Consider the following 19,697-nt stretch of genomic DNA (forward strand, 5'->3'; position numbering starts at 1 on the left):
ATTTGAATAACACTTCCCTTTAAACCGCAGAATAGGGAGGAGAGGAGAGGGGAGGGGAGAGAAGGGGAGGGAGGGGAGGACAGAGGAAGTGAGAGGAGGAGACGGGAGGGGAGGAGAGAGGAGGGAAGAGTAGGGGAAGGGAGGAGAGAGAAGGGGAGGGAGGGGAGGGGAAAGGAGAGGAGGATGGAGGAGGAGAGAAGAGAGAGGAGGGGAGGGGAGGGGAAGACTAAAGAAGGCTACCACCATCTTACCCAAGTTAGACAGAGGAATAATGATGCTCAGATGATCCTTTTAAGGATGAAATTTCACTGCCATTCTTCCTACCTTCCCCTTAAAAGGGGGCAATGCTTCCCCTAAGAGCATCTGAACTGAACCTTCAGCAGTAACCTAGGTAATGTTGGTAGTAATGGAAATATTGTTGGATTTGGATTCAAATCCTAGCCCTCCTGTTCACTACCTGTGTGATCTCAGTTTCCCCATCTGTAAAATGGAAAAGATTAAACCCCTATGCTCCGTTCCAGCTGTAAATCTATGATCCTGTGTTTCCACGGTCTCCCAAACCAGTCTATTCTATGCCTGGTTTGTGGTTTTTAATTCTAGGTGGCATATTTTGGCAAGGACATTGCTAAACAAGAGAACATCCTGAGGAGTGCAACAGGCTAGTGGAGGGACTCTAGTTCATGCCATTAAAGGCCTATTTGAAGGGAATGAGGACATTTAACCTATAGAAGAAAGAGTATAGAAGAGCTGTGTTCCAATACTTGAAAGGCTGTCTTGTGGGAGAAAGATCAGGCTTGGTGAGTTTGGCCCCAGAGAGTAGAGGTAGGAGCAATGGGTGGAGAGCAAAGAGACAGATTTAGGCTTCATGGCAAGAAAAAGCTTCCTAACATTTGGAGGTATGCAAAGAGTAGCACAGGCTGCCTTGAGTTGGTAGTGGTTTCCCCGTCTCTAGAAGACTTCACACAAAAACCAGAGGACCACTTTTTAGGGGGTGGTGGCAGGAATCCATTCATGGTAGATGTCTTCAGAGAGCCTTTCCAATTTTGAAATTCTATGATTCTGTCATTCTGCAGATGTAGACAGAGCTAGCCTCAGCAGACTCTCTGGACAGCTAGATCCAGCAAATGATGTCCCACACAAGACACCCTTTGACCCGAAAGCCACCCAACCACTACACCCCATGTGCCACTTAGGAATTCTATGAAGCAATGAGGAAACCAAACCAATCAAACCTCAAATTGAAAATAATTTTCCAAAACTGTGCATCCCCTTTGATCCAGCAATACCACTGCTAGGTTTAAATCCCAAAGACATCCCAAAAAAGAGAAAAAGACCCATTTGTACAAAAATAGTTATAGCAGCTTTTTGTGGTGGCTAAGAATTGGAAATCAAAGGAAGACCCATCAATTGTAGAATGGCTAAACAAGCTGTGGTATATGATGGTGATGGAATATTATTATGTAATAAGAAATGACAAGCAGGATGATTTCAGAAAGGCCTGAAAAAAACTTGTATGAACTGATGTATAGTGAAGTGAGCAGAACCAAGGGAACGTTGTGCCCAATGACAGCAATATTGTTTGATGAACTGTGAATGACTTAACTATTCTCAGCAATACAATAATCCAAGACAATCCCAAAGGACTAATGATGAAGCATGCTATCCACCTCCAAAGAAAGAACTGATATTGATGGAACACAGACTAAAGCATGCTATTTTTCACTTTCTTTCATTTTTTTCAAGCTTTCTTATACAAAATGATTAATATGGAAATGTTTTACATAATTACACATGTATATCCTATATCTGATTGTTTACTGCCTCAGGGAGGAGGGAGGTCAGAGAAAAGAGGGATAGAATTTGAAACTCAAAATTTTAAATAAAAATGTTTATTACTATGTAAAAAAAAAAACAACTTATAGGGGCAGCTAGGTGGCGCAGTGGATAGAGCACCGGGCCTGGAGTCAGGAGTACCTGAGTTCAAATCCAGCCTCAGACACTTAACACTTACTAGCTGTGTGACCCTGGGCAAGTCACTTAACTCCAATTGCCTCACTTAAAAAAAAAAAAAAAGAAACTTATGTTCTCACAGAGGAAGGTACAATTAATTCCCTGGGGAATTTCCCCAGCAGAAGAGAGGTGTCTTCTGGAATAGGTCTTTCAGAATAAATATCCCTCCTCTCAGCACAAGCCAGCTCTACAAGACTTACCCTACTTAGAACCCCAAGTTTGTGCCAAGAAAGACAGTTTTTCAGTGGGACATGCTATATGGATTTGAATAGTATGGTCCATAGAATGAGAAGACCTATATAAATAGATGGTCCTGGATTGTTTTGTTTTTAAGTGAGGCAATTGGGGTTAAGTGACTTGCCCAGGGTCACACAGCTAGTAAGTGTTAAGTGTCTCAGGCCAGATTTGAACACAGATACTCCTGACTTCAGGGTCATGCTCTATCCACTTCACCACCTAGCTGCCCCCCTTTTTTTTTTATGGTCCTGTATTGTTTTAAGGCAATTGGGTTAAGTGACTTGCCCAGGGTCACACAGCTAGTAAGTATCTGAGCTGAGATTTGAACTCAGGTCCTCCCAACTTCAGAACCAGTGCTCTATCCACTGTACCACTTAGCTGCCCCTTTTAAAAAAATATATTTTTTCTGCTCTTATATTTCTTGTTGTCTCACGGAGTCATTGATTTCTGCTTGATCTATCTTTGTTCTCAAGGATTTCATTGCCTGGCTAATTTTGGGGGGGGGGGGAGGGCAGGGCAATGAGGGTTAAGTGACTTGCCCAGGGTCACACAGCTAGTAAGTGTCAAGTGTCTGGGGCCAAATTTGAACTCAGGTCCTCCTGAATCCAGGGCCAATGCTTTATCCACCATGCCACCTAGCTGCCCCCAACCTATATAAACATAAGATAAGATTGTTGTGTTTACTTCTCTTTGCTTTTTTCTCTAGCATTGTTGCCAAAAAAATAAAGCCCTAGAGACAAGTATGCTCTGATGTGCAACTCACAAGTAACCTGTCTAAAATGACCACATTCTGCAGCTGAGCATATAGGAAGGAAGCCTGCTAAGGAGAGCCTTGGTTTGGTTTTAGCCTGGAAGAGTTTCGGTGCCCTGAGAACATTCTGTATTTTCCACAGCTTGTCATTTAGAAATAAGAAGAGAGGGAGATGGACACATACACACACACACACACACACACACACACACACACACACACACACACAAGAGCAATGGAGGGAGAAAGAGATGGAAACAAGCAGAGCAAAGGGGATAGAGACGGACAGGCAGAGGTCACCACGGACACACAGCAACCTTGGAGAACAGACTATCAAAGAAAGAACATGGAAGCCTTGCCTGAAGCCCAAACCAAGGTGTCCTGACATCTGCTGATCACTAAAAGCTACAAACTCCTCTACTCTTCCCATTAACCCCCAAGTCAAATACAATCCCTTCTCTACAGATTGCTAGAGTTCTCAACATGTATATTTTAAAGTTGCATTTTCCTTGTTTTCCAGTGAGGGGAAGGGCAAGAGAGAGATCAAGAGACAGAGACAAAGAGATAGATATGGAGAGAGAATGGATTTCTGTTCATTGAATAAATAAAATTTAATTTAAAAAGACTAAGAAAAAAATGCTTCTTTTAAAGACAAGGAGAAATGTCATTTCCCTTCTTCCCCTCCCCCTTCTTCCACATAATACTATAGAATTTGCCAATCACTCACTGCTAAGCTGTAATTCAAGACACTTAAGGGACTATTTTGGAAAAAAAAAATCCTTTCCTTTCCTTCTCCTTTTTTTGGGAGGGGGAGGAGGGGTTGAAGGGTTGTTCATAGAGAAGGTTGCTCTCTCAGTCTTTTATAGATCACAGACAGGGGAGAACAGAAAAAATGAGCTTTAGTTACCTAGTTTAATCCCTGAGGAAGGGATCAGTAGCAATTGCTTTTGTCTTGGCTATTGTAGGAAAAGCAGAGGCCAAAATAAGCTTTCTAAGGTTGATGCAGAACTCCAAGGTGGAGTTCAGAGTTCAGAGGTTGAAATAAGACATGAACAAAAATCCCCAAGATGATTCTGAAGCCTCAGCATCTCCTACCTCTGGCTCCCTTGTTGGGAGATGGGTGGGGAAGAGAGCCACAGGTGCCTATCCAGGGAACTGCCCTCAGTCTGAGTCCAAGAGTGGGGAGCATGTGCATAATGAATGCATTGTATTCTAGGGCTTTATGTGGGGCCAGGTTTTCACCAGAAAAAAAAAATTCAGGGGCTAGAATTGCAAGCAAACGAGAGGGCAGCAATTGGGGGGAATAGGAATGAAGGGAGTGAAAGGTGAAAAAGGAAGACAGGCAAGGAGGTTAGGAGGAAGAAGGATGAGCTGTGCCAATGTATGTATGAGAACCGATGCTCAGTTCTGTTCTAAATGAGGTCCTCCTTGCTCCATCCCCTCCAAACACACACATACTACAACCCTCCTCCACATTAAGCACACAGTGTGAATATCTTTGCCGTCAGGAGGAGACTGAAATGCTCAACCACCAAACAGAGGAGAATGAGAACAGAACCCAAGGCCCAGAGGCACCCACCCCCAAGAAAAGAAAGACACTCAAACAATATTCCCCCAGAAAAGCCCTTAGAAATCCTGGATTGAACCCCATTTAAACCTCAATTCTTTTATCGTTGATTTCAAAACATGCAACATCATGGGACCCCAGAGACTCTCATCCCAGTCTGCCAGGAAACTAGGAAACCGGGTTAGTCAGACAGAAGGAGAATCTGGAATTACCTGGAATGAAATAACTGCCTTGTCCCATGAGACAAGCTGCAATTCAAAGCATTTAAAGCATGCCACCAATGAATAATGTAGGAAATTTTCTCTTTATTGAACTAGATTGGGGGTGGGAGGGAAACACAAATGGAGGGTCAGCAATACCCAGCCTTTGAATATGAAAAAGGAAAATAAATATTGTTCACATATTTTTCACAGCTGCCCTTCAACCCCTAAGGTTAGGAGGTGCTAAGAGAAAACGAAAGGTATTAATCTTTTAATCGGCAAACATTTATTACTTGCTATCAGTGCTTACTATTAGCCAGACATTGTTCTAGGCACTGGGGTTACAAAAAAAAAAAAGTCCCTGCCTTCAAGGCGCTTACATGCTACTGGGAGAGAGGTCATGTACACATTTCAGAATATATGTAACACGGAGACAAGGGAAGAGCTGGAACTTACCCCAGAGCAGAGTGAGCAGATGGGCCTTAGGAATGAGGGTGAGGGAATACAGGGCCCCGAAGTGAAGGAGGGTCATTAGGGTGACATTCCTCCAGACTATACCCTGTCGGGCTGGTCCCTTCCTCCTGTCCCCGTCCTGGATTCCTTCCAGGGCTGCACATTCTGTCGGGCTTTCTGCGCTCTTCTTGAGAAAGGTAGCCTTCTCTGGACCCAGCGCGCAGCCAGCCCCCGGCCCCGGCATGGTTGGAGAGTGAAATAAGCCAGTAACAGCGGCAGCTCCGATGACCCCCTCTGGCCTCTTGGTTGGGCTTTCGGTTTTCGTTTTCTGGTTTAAATAGCGATGGCCATCTCCTCTCTCTTCCGAATGCCAAGACTTGCCTTTTTCTTTTGTATTATCTTTAGATGGGGAGGGAAGGAGGGAGGTTGCCTACGAATACAAATCTTGGAGCTCAGCATCTGTTGCTAGTCTCCCATCCTTGCTGCTGCTGCTGCTGCTACTGCTGTTGGGTCACAGATGAAATCCGCACAGTAACAGAGAAACGAGGGAGAGGGAGAGGGAGAGGGAGGAGGGAGGCAGGTGGGGAGGGAAGAGAGAGGGAGTTGTGGGAAGGAAGAAAAGAAAGAGTAGGGAGGAGGGGGAGAGATGGAGGAGAGAGAGGCAGGGAGCGCACATTAAAAAGAAAGACCTACATAGCTGTGGCCAATCAGAATGACATGTGATGCTCTTAAAGAGAAAGCGATTTGGTCTCATCACTCTGCACAGCTCCCTGGAACTGAGAGACATTAGCTTAGCCTGAGTTCCTATGAAACTCCCATTATACCGTCAAAACTTAAGGCAGTTGGGGACAATAGAAGAGTCTGGGGGTCAAGGGCAAGAAATTTAGGGATATAGATTATACATATGCAATAATGCAAAATATATATTTCCATATTAATCATGTTAAAGACAGACTCAAAAGAAAAAAAGATGAAAAAATAAAGAAAATGAAAAAAGTATGCTTTGATCTGCATTCAGGCTACATCAGTTCTTCCTCTGGTTGTGGAGAGCATTTTCCATCATGAGTACTTTGGAGTTGTCTTGGATCACTGTATTGCTGAGAATAGCTAAATCATTCATAGGCGACCATCAAACAATATTGCTGTTACTACCTACAATGTTCTCCTGGTTCTGCACATTTCACTTTGCCAGTTCATGTAAATCTTTTCAGGATTTTCTGAGAGCATCCTGCTCACCATTTCTTATATCACAATAGTATTACATTACAATCATATACAACTTGTTCAAACATTCCCCAATTAATGGGCACCCTCTCAATTTCTAATTCTTTGCAACCACAACAAGATCTGCCATAAATATTTTTGTGCAAATACATCCTTTTCCTTTTTTAAAAAGCTCTTTGGGATACAGACTTAGTAGTGGTATTGCTAGATCAAAGGGTAACAATTATTATCACATTTGATCCTTACAACAACCCTGAGAGGTAGGTGCTATGATCATCTCCATTTTCAGATGAGGAAACTGAGGCAGACAGAGGTTTGGTAACTTGCTCAGGATCACACAGCTGGTATAAGTGTCATATATGAGTTCAGATCTGAACCCAGGTCTTCCTGATTCTAGGGCCAGAGCTCTATTAACTTGGCCATTTTACTTCCTCAGCAAGATGGAATGGAAGGAGCACAAAACTTGGAGTCAGGAGACCTGGATGAATCCCAGCTGTTGATGGTGACAAATCAACTTCTGAGACTCAGTTTCTTCATCTGTGAAATGGAGAGAATTTTTGCCCTACCTGCTTTGTGAGATTTTTGTAAGGAAAATACTTTGGAACTTTTAAAGTAATGTAAATATTAACTATCATTATTCAAACTTTAGCATCATTTTTATGTGACCTCAGAGAGAAAGCAGGGTATGATAAGCTCTGTTCTAAAGCTTTTCACAATGTATCCCCAATGTACTTTTCCAACCTTCTTATACATTACTTCCCTTCCCACACTCCAGTTTAGCCAAACTGGTCTTCTTACTGTTCTTCCCACAAGACCTTCCACGTTCTGACCTTGCACTGACAGAAAAAGGTCAAGGACCCCTGCTTCTAGTTGATGTATAGAACCTTCAACTAGGGAAATCAAGACCCTTTGATGGAAGTTTGCCATTAGCCTTGTTGTTGTTGTTGTTGTTGTTGTATCATTTTGATTGTGTCTGACTCTTCTTGACCCACTCTCTGTGACCCCATTTGGGGTTTTCTTGGAAAAGATACTGGAGTGATTTGCCATTTCCTTCTCCAGCTCATTTGTCAGATGAAGAAACTGAGACAAACAAGGTTAAGAGACTTGCCTGGGGTCACCCAGCTTGGCTGAGGCCAGATTTGTACACATGAACATGAGTCTTCCCAAGTCCAAGCACTGTGTTCTATCCACTACTGCACCTACCTGCCACCTGGTAGGCTCTTAATAAATGCTTGTTGATTGGCTGTGGGAGAACTTCTCAGTTCTCTGTCAAAACCCCAGCTTGTTTTGAAATAGGCTAGAAGCAGACATGTGCTTGATGTCCCTAGAGAATACTTTTGGCAGTCTTAGATTAAAGAAGAAGACCTCTGCTCTTTGAGGGTGAGAAAAATAATTAAGTGACATCTGGGGAGTGCTTCAGACAGAAGAGACTAATGTTCCAGCAGAGCTGAGATTGTCTCTAAAGGAGACAGAGGCCAAACAAAATCACAAGGTCTGCCCAATCAGAGCTAATCATTTAAGGCAACTTTCTTTGGAGAGGAGAGGAAATCCGTTCTGACAACAGTTTGTGCCCTGCTAAGGGGGAGGCTGCAGAGAATTGTACCCATAGCAGATTGCACCCAATACAAACCTTATGCCCCCAGGATGGCAGTGTCTCTTAGATCAGGATGATTGCAAAGACATGGTGCTAAATCTTAGAAAGGCAGTCTCCATTATTGAAGGAAAATTAGTTTCAAGATAGTCAAGCCAGCGGAAAATTAAAAACCCCTCAGCTTCTAGGCAGAAAAGGCTTAGTTTCCTCCAACCTTTAAGGAAATAAGAATTTGTGAATGGAGATTTAAAACAGTCCAAGGGGGGGAAATGTGCCCTTTTATTTATTTTCTCTAATAGGAAACAAGTATTTGGAGGAGAAGCATACATGCAGTTAAGAATTCAGAGGTAACTAGAATAGGCCTTTCTCCTCTCTTCATTCACTTAGTTACAGGATCATATAATGTTAGAGCAGGAGGGCTCTTAGACACTACCCAAGCCAATCCTCTCATTTTACAGATGAAGAAATCAAAGTCCTTTGAACAGAGCCATAACTAGCAATTTTTACACCTGAGGCAAGGGCTGCAAACCCAAGTCTGGGCCAGGTGGAAAGGAGTCAGACACCACTTATTGGAGGAGACAATGAAGGATACCTTGCAGAAGCTGATGAAAACATTACCCCTTCCTTACGGAAATAGATTTAGATTGATTATTATTTTTAAAGAATATTTCAAAAATAAAATTTATTGATATCTTTTGTTTTTCCCCTCTGTCCCTTACCAGAGAGCCATCCCTTATAACAAAGAATTTTTTTGAAACCCTGAAACTGATCAACACTGAAAAAATCTGACCTATATGCAATACTGCATACCCATTAGATTTCCCACCCCGAGTCTTTGCAAAGGAATAGAAAGATGTGTCTTCCTCAGAAACTTACTACCTGTGTGATTTGGGCAAGTCACTTAATCTGTTTGCCTCACTTTCTTTACCTGTAAAATGGGGGTAATAATAGCACCTACCTCCCAGGGTTGTTGTGAGGATCAAATTAGATAATATTTAATTTTAATTCGATTTTATAATAAACAGTGCTCAGCACATGGTAAGTGCCATGTAAATGCCTGCAATTACGATTATTGCTGTTGTTATTCTCATCTCTTCTTTATACTTTCAACATTGTTTCAAGCGTTCTGTGGTTGGAGTTCTTTCCATTTACATTGAGGCAGTCACATTTACTGTTTTCCTGACGTGGCTTACTTCCCTTTGTGTCAGTTCATGTAAAATTTGGAGAATGTTTCTCTTTATTCCCCTAAGGCCAACTTTTCTTGCAACCCATTCCATTACAGTCATGAATCACAGTTTGTTTAGCCCTGCCTTGGTTGATGGGCATCCACTTTGTTTCCAGTTTTTGCTATCACAAAACGCATGGATAGAAATATTTTCATGTATATGGGAGCTTTTCTGTTTGTCAATGACCTCTATAGAGTTTATGCATAACACTGGAATCTCTGGATCAGAAGTTATGAACATTTTTAGATATTTTATTTGTATAATTCCAAACTGCTCTCAAGAATGAATGGACCAAAAACAAACAAACAAACAACAACAAAACAGGAATGGGGCAGCTAGGTGGCGCTATAGTGGATAAAGCACCGGCCCTGAATTCAGGAGTACCTGAGTTCAAATCCGGCCTCAGATACTTGACACTTACTAGCTGTGTGACCCTGGGCAAGTCACTTAACCCCCATTGCCCCGCAAAAAAAAAAAAAAAAAGAATGAATGGACCAACACACAACTCCATATGCAACATATTTGTCTATGATACAGTTCCTTGGTCTATACCACAAAGATCAAAGAAAGAGGAAAAGGGCTGATGTTTACAAAAAACATTTGTAGAAACTTTTTGAGGTAGCAAAGAATTGGAAACTGAGGAGATGCCCATCAACTGGGGAATGAATGAACAAGTTATTGTTATTGAATGTGATGGAATACTATTGTGCTGTAAGAAATGATAAAGAGGAAGGTTTCAGAGAAACTTGTGAAGACTTGCATACACTCATGCAAAGTGAAGTGAGAAGAAGCAGGAGAAAATTTATATAATAACAACATTGTAAAGATATTGACTTTGAAAGATGTAGGAACTCTGATCAAAACAATGACCACCACAATTCCAAAGGACTCTTGATAAAATTTGCTATTCTCCTCCAGATAGAGAAGTGATGAATTCAGATTAAGCTTGTTTGTTTGTTCATTGGATGTGGCTAATTGTTCTGCTTGTCTATATATGTTTGTAGCAAGTTTGGTTTTGCTAGCTTTTCCATGCAATGGGGAGGGGAAAGGTATATTAGGAGAATGGTGGTGCCTTTGACAGAAATAGAAAAGTTTGGAAGAATAGTGGGATAATAATGTCCTATCTTGGGACATGTAGAATTTGAAATGCCTATGAAACATCCAGATAAGAAATATGCGTCAGGGGCAGCTAGGTGGCGCAGTGGATAGAGCACCGGCCCTGGAGTCAGGAATACCTGAGTTCAAATCCAGCTTCAGACACTTAACACGTACTAGCTGTGTGACCCTGGGCAAGTCACCTAACCCCAATTGCCTCACTTAAAAAAAAAAAGAAAGAAATATGCAGCAGCCAACTGAAGAACTATTGACCAAAATCATTGATAAATACTTCTGCAGTGTTTTTTAAATCCTCACAAAGAGACTACAGCTAAATATCAAAAAAAATTACTCACCTCAACTACTTTGGATTTTACCAGAAATATAAGGGGGGCTCAAAGTTAAGAAAGCAGTGCAATGAAACATCTTGAACACAATTAAACCTTCATGATTATATCACTACTCCCCCCCAAAAAAAAGGCTCAGATGATGTACACTACTCATTTATACTATTAAAAAAAAACTAACTAAAAAAGACTAGGTACAGAAAAGCTATTTTAGTATAAAAAGGATATTTCTTAATTTTTAAAACCAGCAGTCTGTAATACTTCTGTATATACCAGAACAGTGATTATTAACCTTTTTGATGGGGATGTCCCCTTACCGATCTGGTGAAGTTCTCAGAATAATATTTTTAAATGTGTATTGAGGAAGACTGTCTCCTACATGTAGCATAGGGGTGTTATGTGGCTCAAAGGGAGGCAGAATAGACATCTCTAGTCTCTTCCCCCACCCCCACATATATATCTTTCTCCAGGGGAGATTTTAAGTCCTTCCAGGATGGGAAGCAGGAGGTTGGGGCCAGAAACTTAGCCATTCGGCTCTCCTCAAAGGGATGGGGGTACTGGGGCAGCTAGGTGGCACAGTGGATAAAGCACCGGCCCTGGATTCAGGAGGACCTGAGTTCAAATCCAAACTCAGACACTTGATACTTACTAGCTGTGTGACCTTGGGCAAGTCACTTAACCCTCATTGCCCTGTACAAAAAACAAAAAACAAAAAATCCCCCCAAAAACAAAACAAAACAAAAAGAGATGGGGTACCAGGATAGAATCATATCTATCTACTCCCTTAAATATTATTAGTCCAAGGGATGTAGTTTTCAGATTCAAGCTAAATTTCTGTTCATTAACGGGGAATGGAGAACCCTAAACTTTATATCTAAGGCTTTGTGTTCCACAAAGAACACATATATAGCAGGTAGCAAAGAAACCCCAATTAATATTATTTATATAGTCGATAGCAAGACAGAATTCAGAAAATATATATAGGCAGATAAGTGCCAGATAATACAAAGTGAAAGAGTTCTCTCATTAGGAGCGAAATAATTCAGTTTAACCAAGAAAGACTATCTAGGTGGTGCAGTGGATAAAGCACTGGCCCTGGATTCAGGAGGACCTGAATTCAAATCCAGCCTCAGACACTTGACACTTGCTAGCTGTGTGAACCTGGGCAAGTCACTTAACCCTCATTGCCCCGCAAAAGAGAGAGAGAGAGAGAGAGAGAGAGAGAGAGAGAGAGAGAGAGAGAGAGAGAGAGAGAGAGAGAGAGAGAGAGAGAGAGTCTTAGATCTCACCCAAAGAGAAATCCCCCAAAGTCTCCAGTGTAGCAAGCTGGGGATGGGGACATGATGGAGAATACCAGCTCCTCTCATTTTACCTTCTTCCCACAGTCTTATTTTTCCTTCAGCAACCTGAAGTAAGGTTAGGATCATCCATCTTCTATCTGGAAACTGAAAGCCAGATACACCCAAAGCAACTGGAGATGTGAAGAAACTCAGAGACTGAAGGAAGACTGGAGCTTTCCTTTGCAGTTCTTGCCAACCCTGCCCTATCCCTCATGCAGGCATGGTGTATTAATCTCCACCATGAGTAGAGAGTCCTGTGGACTATCTATGGGCTTTGGAATTCAGGTTACACATAAAATAAAATATATAGGATTACAAAGGAAACCAATTATATTGGAATACAATTATCAAAATTAAAAAACAAAAACAAGCTAATGCCCAGGTAATGAACTCCTGCACTAGAAGCTTTTCTTTCTTTTTTTTTTTTAAGTGAGGCAATTGGGGTTAAGTGACTTGCCCAGGGTCACACAGCTAGTAAGTGTTAAGTATCTGAGGCCAGATTTGAACTCAGGTCCTCCTGACTCCAGGGCCGGTGCTCTATCCACTGCGCCACCTAGCTGCCCCAAAGCTTTTCTAATAAATAAAAGGGTAAAGCAAGGATGCTTTCTTTTCCCACTATTATTTGACACAGCTTTAGAAATAGTAGCAACAGCAGTATGACAAGAGAAAGAAAACAAGAGTTTAAATACTGACAAAGAGAAAACAAAATTAGCCCTATCTGCAGACAACATGATAGTTTATTTAGAGAACTAACTATTAGCTTCACCCCTACAAAACAGATAAAGATGACAAAAGTTGGGAAAAATCAGTGTTGGAAGGGATGAAGAAAGATAGGTACACTCACATACTTTTGATAGTAAAACCATCTTGGAAAGCAATTTGGAGTTCTGTAGAGAAATTGACTCAGCCATCCATAACTTTTGACCCAAAGATTCCATTCCAAGGCATGTGTCCCCAAAAGGCCATGCTAAAAAGAATGGTCACATATATACCAAGATTTTTAGAGCAGCATTTTTTATTATGGCAAAAAGGGGGGGAGAGTAAATACCATAGGTTGGGGGACAACTAAAGAAGTTGCGATACATTTATATAATAGAATATTACTATGCTATAAGAAATTATGATTATGATCTATACAAAGCAGCCTGGAAAGACTTTATGAAAAGATGAAAAGTGAAGTTAGCAGAGCCAAGAAAACAATATAGACAATGACTACAGTAATGTGCATGGGAATAATCAACAATGAAAAGTACTTTGAAATTGCAGTGATCAAACTTGGCCTCAAAGAAGAAATATGAGAAGGTACTTCCCTCCACGTTTTTACAAAGATGGGAAACTACAGGTGTGGAACACTGCATACAATGACACATTTTTTATATGATGGTTAGTTTTGCTGAACTAGTTTTCCCCTCTTTTTTATTCTTTGTTATAAAGGATGGCTCTTTAGGATAGGGAGTGGGGGTGAGGTGGGGATATCTACCTAGGGAAATATAGGTAACATAGAAATATAAGATAGTAATAATATGTATTTTAAAACAAATCACAGTACATAAATGTAATGATACTACTGTGTCATAAAATATGATGGATATAAATAATTCAGAGAACCATGGGAAAATTTATATGCACTAAGGCAGAGTAAAGTAAGCAGGACCAGAAAAACTAGATATATGTATATAAATGACATGTGTGTATATATGTACAACTACATGTGTATATATCCATACATGCTATATATGTATCTACATTTAGATATGTATGTGTCTGTATGTGTATATATACATATATGTATATATCTCTGTGTGTATATATGTATAGGGGGAAAGGAAATGAATGCTATATAATTATAATGATTAAGTTTGGCCCTGGAAAAGAATTGAGAAAAAGTCCCTTACTCCATTCTTTGATTTCATAAGTAGAAGACTATGGATGTAAAATCATACATACTGCCAGACACAATCAACAGAAGTTTCTTGGTTGATTTGCTGAACTGTTCATTTTCTTTTTCTTTTAAAATCTTTGTCACACAGTTCTAAAGAATACATGATAAAAACTGCTACCCAGCTCCAGAGAGAGAACTGACAAACTCTGAATGCAGATTAAAGCATATTTTTAAAAAAACCTTATTTTTATTTTTTCCTTTGTAACATAGATAACTTGGAAACATATTTTGCATGACTTCACATGTATAGCTAAAATAAAAGTTCTTTGAAGCATAATTTTTTTGTTACTTCCTTTATCTGAAGTTTTGTTTTTGTCTGTTTTCATTCCCAACCTGGCTAATGTGGAAATGTTTTGCATGACTACTCATGTATAACTTATATTGAATTGCTTGAGTTCTTGGGGGCAGGGTGGGGAGGGAGAGAGGAATAGAATTTGGAACACAAAGGTTTTTTTTTAATTGATGTCAATTTGGGAAAATAAAATTCTAAATTATAAGTGCTTAGCTTCTCAAGGAGGGGTGAGGAGCAGAAGGTAGAGAGAGATTTTGGAATTTAAATTTTTTAAAAAATTTAAATGTACACCTAATTGGGAAATATTTAATAAATTAAAAGAATTTTTAAGAATAAAATCTTTGTCACAAGGAAAGGTTCAATAGGTACCTATTCCGTACAGAATGGGGGGCGGGGGTGGGCAGCTAGGTGGTGCGGCCCTGGATTCAGGAGGACCTGAGTTCAAATCCGACCTCAGACACTTGACAGTTACTAGCTGTGTGATCCTGGGCAAGTCACTTAACCCTCATTGCCCCGCCAAAAAAAAGCAAGGGGGCAGCTAGGTGTCGCAGTGGATAGAGCCACTACGCCATCTAGCTGCCCCCCACCAACTTTTTAAAAAGCAAAATATAAATTTTTATTTAGAACTAAAACAAATATTTCAGTATCACAAACACAATATTAACCTTCAAGAAATATACAGCTAATTTGGAGCAAGCATTTATTTGCACAATGACAACATGCAGAAGAATCAACCTTCTTTAGTTGTATTATACATTGCCTTCATGCTCTCTACAGTCTAGCCAAACTAGTCCTCACTCTTTAAATTCCATCTCTGACCTCCAAGCCTTTGCTCAGGATGTGCCCTATGCCTGGAATGCACCACCTCCTCACCTCCATCTCCTAGAATCAAGCCCTGGCTTCCTTCAAAACGCAGCTCCAACATTATCTTTTAGATGAGGTTCTTCATGATCCACTCAGCAGTTGTTCAAGACTTCCATCTGAAATTACCTTATTTGTTTTGTATCTATGTATCTATATATGTGTATATATATTCATAGATTTATATATGTGAGTGTGTCTATGTATATATTATCTCCTCAGGAAGCTCCCAGAGGGCAAGCACTCGAAGAATGTTTGCTGATCAATTGCTATAGGGAAGAAATCAAGCTAATGAATACTAGGGTGCCATTCTTCAGAATCAGATCTCTTCTGAAAATGGAAATACAAGTCGATAAAATTCCAAAAACTTACCAGGCACTCATGCTAGGGGTTGAGGAAGATACAAGGCTTAGTTGGATAAAACAAGGGCTTGTATACCATTATCCCTTCCACATCAGTGGGGTCAGAGGTATGACGGACATGGAAAATCCACATAAAAAAATTTTTTTGGCCCTCCTTTCATACCAGAGAAGAAGTATGATTTTTTTCTTTTATATTGTGTTTATAGTACCTTATCGTGAAATGTGGGTTAAGTATTTGGTTGTAGGTTCTGTGTCATCTTCTGGCTTTCACATGCCTGCAGGTTCCACAAAACTCCCCCCAAATTCCCATTTAATTTCTCATGCAGCCCTGCGATATATCAAAACCGTGATGGGGAAAGTTGTGATGTAGAAGGGATAGTTATACTTAGAGAACTTCAGGGCAGAGAGATTCTAAGCTAAGAAGAACAATATGCTTCAACAAGGTAGTTTTTAGACTTTTCAAATTTGAGGACCCCTCTCTAATTTTTTTTTAATTATAGTCACCCACATAAGAATAAACTGCAATTTTAGCAGGCATTGAGAAAATACAAAATAACCCAGAGCTACTATGAATTCAGTTTATGCTTTTAAACAGATATGTACTTATTAGTCATGCGTTACCTATATATACTTGGAAAATAGTAATACACATATATGTATGTGACATGTATTTGGTCTCCAGTGGAAAGAGCACTGGACTCAAGAGTCGGGAAGACTTGAGTTCAAATCCAGTGTCAGACACTTCCTTAACTGCGGTCACCCTGGACATGTCACTTAACCTCTCAGCCTCAGTTTCCTCATCTGTAAAATGGAGATGATAACAGCACCTATCTCCCAGGGGTGTTATGAGGATCAGATGAGATAATGCACATAAAATGCTTTGCAAGCCTTAAAACACTATACAAATGTGAGCTATTATTATCATTTATTATTATTATTACTACTACTACTACTACTACTACTACACAAAATACTGCTTCGGGGGACCTGTGATCTCATCGGGGATCTCATCAATGCAGGCACCTTCCTTAGGGATGTGGGCCCTACCCTGTCCATGCTTTTTCATCATGTCCTGTGTAAATTTTGTCCTTGTTTTTCCACTAATCTACCACAGAGGGTATGAGTCCTCAGGATAAAATGTCACATGGATTCCAATGGGGGCGGGGGGGGGGGGGGGAAGCAGTGGCTATCTCTTGCTCTTGCTAACAGTTGGCTCAACTCCTTTTTCAGAGTCATCCCTAATCCTGCTGATATTCTGTCCTCGTTGTGAGGTTACAGGTGAGATACCAAGAAGGAGCATAAACCATCAGAGGATTATGAATCAGGCTGTTCATTACGCATCCAAGCGTATGGCTTCCCCAGCCTTCAGTGATATGTGTACACAAATCGATAGTGGCTTGGGCATACACATATTCCATTCGAGAGCTCAGATCTCTGGACCTCTTTCCTTTTATCTGATTACTGTTGCTGAGCAAGTTCACAGGGTTTGGGTAGGAAGGAAATGTTAGGGGTAATCAATCAATGGGGCATCTGGAAAGTAACCCACCCTCCCCTTGCCTCATCGACCACAAGAGCATTATGGTTTGGGAAAGTTGCTAACCTTGCATGCATGGATTATTGAAGCTTGCTAAAATTGATAGTTTGCTAACTTTGCATTACTTACCTAAATGTAGCTGACCAAGCCAGTTGTTGGGTACACATGAACTTCGCTCTTCATAAGCAGGTTGGTCAATCAGTGGTCAAACACGGAGTCACTTCTGTCAGCTAGAGCCTAGTAAGAGGCCAGTCCTCACTGTAATATGTTTCAGACTACTCACATCCATCATCTGGTCATGGTACCATGCCTCTCTACAGCCTTTGGGGTGACAATGGAAAGCATTATTTATTTGCTTATTTGTTATGATGTCATTTAATGACATGGTATGGACTTCCTGGAATGTAGCTCTAAAATTCTGATCCTCTGAATACCTGCAAGTCATTCTGTAGCAACACAGTTTGGAAATCACTGGTGTCCAAGAATGCAGGTCTTAGAATCCATGAACTTGCTAACTCTGTGAGCCTCTGTTTTCTCATATATACAATCAATATAATAATATACAATAATAAATATGCTATATTGTATCCTATAACACATGTTATGCATAATAATTAATATATAATTATACAATATGTAATATATGGCATTTGTGGAATGATTAAAATAAATCATGTTATATGGATGTAATGAATATCATTGTACCATAAAAGAAGAGATGATTTCAGAAAATCCTAGCAAGTAGGCTCTGAGACAGACTGAGGTGAGCAGACCAGAACAATTTTCCAGTGACAACATTATAAAGAAAAACAACTTTGAGAGCCTTAGGAACTCTGATCAATGAGTGAATCCACTCTGCCTCCAAATGACCTGTGGTGAAACATACCAAGCTATGGAAGGAGACATTCATTTTGGGATGTGGCCACTGTGTAAATTTTACTTGATTGTACTTATTTTTTTCCAATGTTTTCTCTCCTCTTTTTAGTTGGGGGGGGGGGGGGAAGGGGAGGGAACATGAGAAGGGGGAGGGGGAAAGAGAATGCCAAAAAGAAAAAGAAAAAAGGAAGACCACTGAAACATTTCTAAAAGTGTACAGAGGGGGGGCAGCTGGGTGGCGCAATGGATAAAGCACTGGCCCTGGATTCAGGAGTACCTGAGTTCAAATCCAGCCTCAGACACTTGACACTTACTAGCTGTGTGACCCTGGGCAAGTCACTTAACCCCCATTGCCCCGCAAAAAAAAAAAAAAAAAAAAAGTGTACAGAGGACTACAGAAGGAAGTATAAACAATTAGGACAGTTTTGAAAATGTTTCAGTGGTCTTCCTTTTTTCCCAACTAATGTTTAGGGTTGGAAAGTTGGTCCAGGGTCCCATGTTCTGCTCCCTTCCTACACCATATCCTGCCACATACGAGCACATAAACACCCTTAGTCTCCTAGAAAAAAGGAAATATGTTTTTTAGGGTAGTACCCACAGCCACTAGAAAACTCAAACTTGGAAGATAAACAAATATACCATTTAACATGAACCCTAGAGATCTTTTCCTCTCATAAGTTTCAACGTGTAATTAATAAAATAGCTTGGTAATAAAAATCAGGAAGACTCATCTTCCTGAATTCAAATCTGGCCTCAGACATTTACTAGGTATGTGAACCTGGGTAAGTCACTTAATCCCTGTTTGCCTCAGTTTCCTCATCTGTAAAATAAGCAGGAGAGGGAAATGGCAAATGCTCCGGTATCTTTGCCAAGAGAATCCCCAATAGGGTCACAAAGAGTTGGACATAACTGAAATGACAGAACAACAAGAATAAAAGCACATGGGAAAATTGGGGAGATGCTATAATCTGCACATGCAAGAAACATCACTGCTGCAGGGAGTCAGGCTGCACTAAGGCTAATAAGGAAGAAAAATCAATTATTAATTCAACCTCTCAGAGACAGAAAGCAGTGCGAGAAGATGAAGTCTTTGGTTAGACTGGTCCATTTGGGCATACTTAAAAACAAATCTGAAACACTTAAAATTTTCTGGGAGTAGACAATATCCTGAACACAGTCAGAAGCTGCCAAGGTTATCTTTGGAATCTGATTAGTACTAACCAACTAACAAGAAAGCATGCTGCTAGGTGCTAGGGACAGAAATACAATAACAACAGTTCCTGCCCTCAAAGAGCTTACAGTCTACTGGGGACAGGAAAATACAAAATAGATACAAGGTAATTTCTGGGGACAGGACACTCGCAGTTGGCCTGAGGATCAGAAAAGATTGGCTGTGGAGGGAGTGTTTGAGTTGAGCTATAAAGGAAGCCAGCAGAGGGGAGGAGGGAATGGATTCCAGGCATGAAACAGAAAGGCATAGGGGGTGAGATGGAATGTCATGTAAGGGGACAACAAATAGGCCAGTTTGGCTGGACTATAGAGTGCATGAAAAACAGTCTGGAGCCAGACTATGATGAAAGGCCCCAGTTATTCCCAGAGTGACGCTAGGACTGGGTGTAGAATCTCCAGTTACAACAACTCACAATGGCATCCCCACCACGGTAAAGTCCAGAGCTTTACAAATCTTGCAAAAAGTGCTATATAAATGGCAGCCATCATCTTATGAATAATGGGCATCTGACTTACAACCATACACAGGTTCTGGTCATTTGTCAAATAGTCAGAGCGG

The 19,697-nt window shown here is 40.6% G+C and overlaps 1 protein-coding gene across 1 annotated transcript in view; it reads right to left on the reverse strand.

Annotated features, from left to right (window-relative positions):
• The window catches only part of SCD5 (stearoyl-CoA desaturase 5), an 85,132-nt gene extending 79,216 nt beyond the window's left edge, over positions 1 to 5,916 (reverse strand). The window contains exon 1 of the mRNA XM_043973170.1: positions 5,222 to 5,916. Within this exon, the coding sequence (XP_043829105.1) occupies positions 5,222 to 5,462 (241 nt within the window). The 5' untranslated portion in view covers positions 5,463 to 5,916. The remainder of the gene's footprint in view (positions 1 to 5,221) is intronic.
• Positions 5,917 to 19,697: the final 13,781 nt, after the last annotated feature.

Source organism: Dromiciops gliroides, chromosome 6 (genome assembly GCF_019393635.1).
Source record: "Dromiciops gliroides isolate mDroGli1 chromosome 6, mDroGli1.pri, whole genome shotgun sequence".
NCBI lineage: Eukaryota > Metazoa > Chordata > Mammalia > Microbiotheria > Microbiotheriidae > Dromiciops > Dromiciops gliroides.